Source organism: Wolffia australiana, chromosome 18 (assembly GCF_029677425.1).
Source record: "Wolffia australiana isolate 7733 chromosome 18, ASM2967742v1".
Lineage (NCBI taxonomy): Eukaryota > Viridiplantae > Streptophyta > Magnoliopsida > Alismatales > Araceae > Wolffia > Wolffia australiana.
In genome coordinates this window covers 4,630,533-4,638,399 of record NC_135852.1, presented here as the reverse complement: position 1 = coordinate 4,638,399, position 7,867 = coordinate 4,630,533, and the positions used below count along the sequence as shown (strand labels likewise).

At 43.0% G+C, this 7,867-nt stretch overlaps 1 protein-coding gene across 1 annotated transcript; it reads left to right on the top strand.

Moving 5' to 3' along the window:
• Positions 1 to 6,954: 6,954 nt before the first annotated feature.
• On the top strand, positions 6,955 to 7,578 carry LOC144715312 (ethylene-responsive transcription factor ERF061-like). Its single transcript, XM_078590240.1, has one exon. It carries the CDS (start codon positions 6,955 to 6,957, stop codon positions 7,576 to 7,578), a length of 624 nt encoding a protein of 207 aa, XP_078446366.1.
• The last annotated feature ends 289 nt before the right edge of the window (positions 7,579 to 7,867 follow it).

The window sequence follows — 7,867 nt, the reverse complement described above, 5'->3', positions numbered from 1 at the left end:
ATGAAACTTTAACTCGCATTATAAAACAGACGACTAGAGCTTGTTGGTGTCATTAGATCTTACCAACAATTCAAATATACATTAACTAGCTGTATCCAATGCATTTTTACATGATGAATTAAATGAAATCATCTACATGTGTTCAAAACTAAAGCACATCCAAACCATGTTTTTTATTTAAGAAAATCACTTTATAGACTTAAACAGTCCTCTTGAGGCTGGTGAACAAAACTAACATCATAACTTCTGGCTCTCATTAACAGGATAAAAAACCGATCACCCTTATTTTTGTCAATTACAGCATGATACCATTTTTATTTTAATCTACATTGATGAGATTTTAATTATCTGTCCCAATACATCTGCAATTGCAAACATTCTTCAACATCTTCACTCTGAGTTTGCCATAAAGGAATTGGGTCCTTCACATCGCTTCCTCGGAATTCAATGTCTACGTAATGTGCCATCTCAAGCTCTTCTACTAACAGCTCTACTAATGTAGATGAAACATAATATCAGCAACTTATTGGGGCTCTAAAATATCTTATACTTAGCCAACTAGATATAGCTTATGTCGTGAATAAAGCATATTAGAAGATGCACTTACCCACCTGTAATGATATTGAAGCACTGAAGCGTCTGCTTCATTACCTTAAAGGCATCATCCTCTACACTTTACTCATTCTTAAACATTTAAATCTGACTATAAATACTTTTAACAAATGAAGACTGGCAGGTGATCAAACTGACAAACGATCAACCAGCACATTTCTGGTTTACATTGGTAAAAATGGCATTTCCTGTAGCTTTAAAAAGCTACCGATAATAGCTAAAACTAATACAAGGCATAACATAAAACAATGGGCAACAGTGCTGCAGAAGTGATATGGGTGCAATCTTTACTATAAAGTAAATAACTATTATCGCAATCACATAGCTAATTCTATGGTGTGACAACATCAGATCAATGTATCTCTCAGCAAATCCAGTGTTCTATGCCCGTACAAATCATACAGGCCAGTCAAACAATCCAAATCAAATTCGTGCCAACTTAAGATCAGTTGGTGGAGGCATTGAGAAACCACTTGCTAAAGTTCGGTTTTGTACATTCAAGGACAAGCTTAACTTCTTCTCGCTCCCTTTGCCGTTGACAGAGGGTGTAAAGTGAGTCCTCAAAATCGATGTCCAATTCAGCTGCCAGATGGAGCTATAGGACTTATAATAAATACAAGCTTGTAATAATGGAACACTTACCCCTTATTCTTAAGCTAGAGCAATTTGTTCCAGAGAGAGAGAGAGAGAGAGAGAGAGAGAGAGAGAGAGAGAGAGAGAGAGAGAGAGAGAGAGAGAGAGAGAGAGAGAGAGAGAGAGAGAGAGAGATGGGGTCTCCGACGACAGAGAAAGAGAAATCTTTCTTCTAGGAGCCAAAGAGAGAGAAGGCTTTCCTCGGGGAGCCCGAGAGAGAGAGAGAGACAAAGCAATAACGGCTGGATGATTGCTGGCCGGCGTTGGCGGCCGTTGGCAGGCGCTGGCTGCCGCTGGCCGGCGCTGGCAGTGACTGGATAGTCGCTGGCTGGTGCTGGGCGGCCGTTGGCAGGCGCTGGCTGGCGTTGGGCGCAGTTGGGTGGCGCTGACCGCCGCTGGGCGCTGCTGGCAGCCGCTGGCGCCGCCAGATTCGAACATTTGATTCGAATCGGATCTTATTCGAACATTTGATCCAAATAGCCACCTTGTTCAAACAATTTGATCCGAACAGATGCTAAGATCGGGTTCGGGTCATATTTGAATGAGACAGATCGGTGTTCGGATTCGATCGTTCGAATGACCGATCCGATCGAACATTCGAACGATCTGTCTGAATCCCCGAAGCATAAGAGTAAGTGGAGAGTAAGAGAGAGAGAGAGAGAATAAGTGGAGAGTAAGAGAGAGAGAGTGAGAAGGAGACAAAAAGAGTGAGTGCATGAGTGACAGAGAGAGAGTAAGTGGAGAGTAAGAGAGAGCGAGAGAAAAAGAGTGAGTGCGTGAGAGAGCGCGAGATAGAGTAAGTGGAGAGAGAGAGAGAGAGAGAGAGAGAGAGGGTGCGTGAGAGAGAGAGCAAGTGGAGAGTGTGAGGGAGAGAGAGAGTGAGAAGGCGAGAGAAAGAGTGAGTGCGTGAGAGAGAGAGAGAGTGAGAAGGCAAGGGAAAGAGTGAGTGCGTGAGAGAGAGAGAGAGATAGTGCGTGAGACAGAGAGAGACAAAGAGAGAGATTGTGCGTGAGAGAGAGAGAAAGAGAGAGATAGTGGAGATTGTGCGTGAGAGAGAGAGAAAGAGAGAGATAGTGGAGATTGTGCGTGAGAGAGAGAGAAAGTGTGAGAGTGAGAGAGAGTAAGTTTGAGAGAGAGAGAGAGAGACAAAGCGATAGAGAGAGAGAGAGAAAGAGAGAGAGAGAGACAAAGTGACAGAGAGAGAGAGAGACAACGAGAAAGAGTGAGTGCGTGAGAGAGAGAGAGAGTGAGTGCGTGAGAGAGAGAGTGAGTAAGTGTGTGTGTGTGTGTGAGAGAGAGAGAGAACGAATGAGTGCGTGAGGGAGACAGAGAAAGAGTGAGTGCGTGAGGAGACAGAGAAAGAGAGAGTGGATGAGAGAGAGAAAGCGTGAGTGCGTGAGAGAGAGAGAGAGAGTGAGTGCGTGAGAGAGAGAGTGAGTCAGTGTGTGTGTGTGTGAGAGAGAGAGAACGAATGAGTGCGTGAGGGAGACAGAGAAAGAGTGAGTGCGTGAGGAGACAGAGAAAGAGAGAGTGGATGAGAGAGAGAAAGCGTGAGTGCGTGAGAGAGAGAGAAAGAGTGAATGCATGAGAGTGAGAGAGAGAGAGAGAAAGAGTGAGTGCGTGAGAGAGAGTTAGAGAAAGAGTGAATGCATGAGCGTGAGAGAGAGAGAGAGAGAAAGAGTGAGTGCGTGAGAGAGAGAGACAGAGAAAGAGTGAGTGCGTTAAAGCGAGAGAGTGATTAAGTGTGAGAGTGAGAGAGAGAGAGAAAGAGTGAGTGCGTGACAGAGAGAGAGAAAGAGTGAGTGCCTGAAAGAGAGAGTGATTAAGTGTGAGAGTGAGAGAGCGAGAAAGAGAGAGTGCATGAGAGAGAGAGAGAAAGAGTGAGTGCCTGAAAGAGAGAGAGTGATTAAGTGTCAGAGTGAGAGAGAGACAGAGTGAGTGCGTGAAAGAGAGAGAGTGATTAAGTGTCAAAGTGAGAGAGAGAAAGAGTGAGTGCGTGAGAGAGAAAGAGAGAGGGAGAGAGAGAAAGAGTGAGTGCATGAGAGAGAAAGAGAGAGAGAGAAAGAGTGAGTGTGTGAGAGAGAAAGAGAGAGAGAGAGAGAAAGAGTGAGTGCATGAGAGAGAAAGAGAGAGAGAGAGAAAGAGTGACTGTGTGAGAGAGAAAGAGAGAGAGAGAGATAGAGATAGATAGATAGATAGAGAGAGAGTGATGCGGGACACAAAAATAGATTCGTGAATCTTAATAAAATAACACAAATATGTTGGTAATTATGATTTCTTGAGGGTGATCCGAAGTAGGTATAATCTTATAGGAATTGACTACGTAAATGGAACGGGGGCTCTACAAGGCACTTTGGTAATACAATAACGTGATAACTAATGGGAATATAGTATTTGAAATGGTCGTCTAAAGCGTAACACAGAAATTCTAAGAACTCTCACTTGAGCAAATTAATAATTATCATGAACCATATATATCTCAAAAGTTAAGATGTCTCAAGGTACTGGAGAGATGGGAGCCAATAGCTTGAGTATCTTGATGTTGAATGGCCTTGAGTTACGTTGAACTGCAGCTCCGCGAGTGATGCAAACGGAGAGAAGGGAAGGTGTGGGAATACGGATAAAAAGGAAAATGTGAGAATCGATAGGCATAAGAGAAGGTTGATGCGTAAGATGCGAGGAGTGGAGGTGAAGTGTGAGGCTGGAGGAGTTGGATGGGATATGGTGTGGGAATTGGTGAAATGAAGAAGAAGGATGATTGAACTAGGTGAAGATGGTGGGTTAATTTGAAGGAAAGTGTTCAATGATGGGGAATGGTGGGGATAAGTGAATTGGTAAGTTATGGATAGGGAAGTTTGGAGAAAGAGGAAGAAAAACCCAAGAGGAGTTGACAATGTTGAAGTAGACAAGCTACGAGCTCGTTCGGTTGTCGATCCGTTGCCCATTGCCGTTACCGCCAAAGGAAATCACCAAGAATCACTCTTTTCTCACAAAATAACTTCACAATAATTCTTCAGCAAAAGATGTCTATACAAACAGGCTCATGGCCCTTTTAAAGGGAAGGAAACATGCAGTTGCAAGGAAAATAAACTGTCAAATTCGGAATGGTGGTTGAAGAGAAATGGTATAGAGAAGGGTGGTTTCCTTCTCTATGAGAGAAAGTAGTGGAGAAAGGTGAGGGGGAGAGGTTATGAGAAAAGTTAAATTGGAAGTTATGAGAGAAAAGAGAAAGAGAGAAAATTAGAGAGGAAAAGAGAGGTGGAATAGTCAATAATTCTAGGCGATTAAAAAGGATGAGAGAAACGCATAGAAGAATGAGAATGAGAGGAGAAGAAAAGTCAAATAAAGGAGTTGAGTGAGAAGAGAGAGAAAAGAACGTGAGAGAGATGGGAAGAAAAGTCAAAGAATAGAGAGAGGAGAGAGAGAAAAAGAACGGTTAAACATTTCCCATCAGAGAGAGAGAGAGAAAGAGAGAGAGAGAGAGAGAGAGAGAGAGAGAGAGAGAGAGAGAGAGAGAGAGAGAGAGAGAGAGAGAGAGAGAGAGAGAGAGAGAGAGAGAGAGAGAGAGAGAGAGAGAGAGAGAGAGAGAGAGGGAGAGGGAGCGTGGTCTGAATGCCCACTGGTTATCACAAGATGCAAAAACATATTTTGTTGAATCAATGTGCCGTTCCGCTTTCTTAAGGGGGATCTTAACTAATGACCAATCCGTCAGATTAATTAGATCGATAATCAGCAGATGCGTGGAGCATTCAGTGTCTGGCAATTAAGAATCTGGGCATTTACGCTCTACACCCTGTTGTCGCAGCCGGTATCAAGCTTGCGCCGCTGTTTCCGATCAAACTCATGAGTTTATGAGATGAAACTCAAAGATTACTTCTAGATGACGTTAGGAAATGATAGGCATTTAGATTTTTCATCAATAATATTTCCAGGCACCAAATGTAATGGTGCCTCCTTAGACAAGTCTCTTGAAGATACAGGTCGAGAAATGCCTTCATATCACTAGTTAAACTTTAACACGTAATGGCGTCGCACATAAAATTACTTTAAATCTCGGCCCGTCGAAGGCGAAAATGACACTCCATTTCTCTTGCTTCCACGTTTTATCAATGACTTCGACTGGAAATAAACTTATAATTCCCCCTGGGCATTGATTACCTATAGTTATTATCACTCCGTCTTCGTAATCTTATTACAGCGGCTCATAATCCTTGTGTGTCCATCGGTTTCTTCCTCATTTGTTATTTTTTCTTCCGAATAGAATACCATTCTTTCTCTTTGTAATTATTTACTTATTTGTGTGTGTGCTTTCATCTACCGTTTTCTATTAGGCGAAGAGTATTCTGAACGCACTTGAATTTATTTCTTCGGGATCTGCTCAAGGACTGAAGGACTGATGTAGACTGATTATGCAGGGAGTTGAGGAGACTGATGGTTGATGTCATTCTACCCAGGGCTGTAGGCAGGTGTAGATTGTTTTAAATAAAAAACTAGATCTCAAGTCCTGAATGTCAAAATAAATTATCTAAAAATACACGCACCTTATCTCAAATGCCTGAGATTAATTTTAGACTGAGTAATTTAAAATCCGAGTTACAGTAAATTCGGAACTATGAAGAGAAATTCAAGTGGCGGCAGCTCCTTTGTCACATGGTGTTTGGGCGGACTGCTACCTTCATTGAGGTTTAAATGAGGAAAAAATGTCGTCCACAATTAATGAATCAACCCCGGCTATCATGCAACACGGATATTTTCTTCGCCGAGTACGCATCAGTTTGGACAGAAACTGAAACACCAATTAAACAGATTATTATTGAGGATAATCTTGAGCCCAAGACATATCAAGGAGCCTTAATCGAACCGTGACTTAACCTATAAGAAGCACCTTGCAACAAGGATATTATCTCAGGTGGTTAGGCGTCATTATCAGAAAAGAACGAAACATCAAGAAAAGAGGTCCAGAAAATAGGCATGTACAAAGAGAGGGAGAGGAGAGAGAGATATATATACGTTGAGAGAGAGAGAGCCATACCTGAGAACCTTGATCGAACGGTGACTCAGCTTCAAAGAAGTACATTTGCCTGTCTCGCATTCCTGCTCTTTACTTTCATGCGAATTATCATATATTATTCCTTAAACTTCAGGTGAGTAGAAAACACGTGGACAGTCACCGATTGGGGAGATGAATGGATTACTCTAAGTTTAGAACGACGTAAGACTGCAGTCTTGGTTTACCGCAATTTATCATGTATAAATAGCAAACTCTGTACTCCATCTTCGCTCACACGCGCCAACAGGCTTTTTCGTTGCTTTGAAGGTTACGTCGCAGAGTATGAAAGAAGGTAACCTTATTACAAGCCTTCTATGTTTTCGGGATAACCTTAGAGAAAGCTTCAGAGGCGAGGTTTGAAGATGGATCGCGGTCGGTCATCCCTTCCGAGTTTTATCTTCATGATGAGGATAAAAAGCCATTTATGCCTCTCTTCCGTCCCGTTCAGTTCATTCCATGTATGAAAACGGAAGGAAACTGCAGACTCGGTGACGGAAAGACCGACAGCATTGCCCGTCTGTCCCCTCTCTCACGGCCTATTCCGTTGTCCATCCTCCAAACCTAACTCTCCGAGTAATTGTTTTCCAGGAGATTCACTCCGTCTGGACTCCGTTTCTTATCGAAAGACCAATTCTGAAGAGCAGCGAATACAACAGGCGATGCAAACCTCTTTAGCGGTGCACCGCTATCAGTTTGAGCAGCTACAGAGGCTCGCTGGGCTGACAAGAAGCTCAAGAAATGAAGCGAATATGTATCGCGGTGTGAGGCAGAGGCAGAGGGGCAAGTGGGTCGCCGAGATCAGGCTGCCTCAGAGTCGGAGAAGGGTCTGGCTGGGGTCTTACAATTGTCCCCAAGACGCTGCCTTAGCTTATGATCGCGCAGCAAGTAAGCTCCGGGGAGTGTATGCAAAACTCAATTTTCCCGAGCTGCAGGGTGGCGTCAGCACAACCGTCGGATTTGATCTGCAAGATCTGGGATCCTCTGTGGACGCCAAAATAGAGGCAATTAATCTTAGGCTTGACAGGGAGAGGAGGAATAAGGGAAAGAAAATTAGCAGTCAGAGAAAGATGAAAGAGTGGCACCAGGCCATGGCCTACGCACCATCCTTAGTTGGCCATAAAAATTCATCTTACTCTTATAATACTTGTTCCTCTTCTTATACATTCGAAGATCAAAAGATAACGTACTGGAATAACTTGATGGGAGAGTTGGATGAGGATTTCTCCAGCGATAGGGTACCCTTCTTCGACCCTGAGCTGATTTGGCAAGCCCTTGAAAGTTGATTTCCTGTCTGCCATCTTATTTTTTTGCAGTGAGTGGGAATGAACGATATAGGCTGAAAGATCGTGTCAGTGTCGTGTATATCTTGTATATATATCCGCCAGGATCCAAAGAGATGGGACAGAGTTTTATCATATATGTTAACCCAGTTTTTTCATACAAAACATTCAATACAGCGAAACCATAAATTTCTTGCGGCATGGTTCTCAACTTTCACTAGTTTTGACTCTATATAGTCATATTTTCTCAAGGTTTCTCATGCTTGACTTTTGGCATTCTTAATTCTTTTCG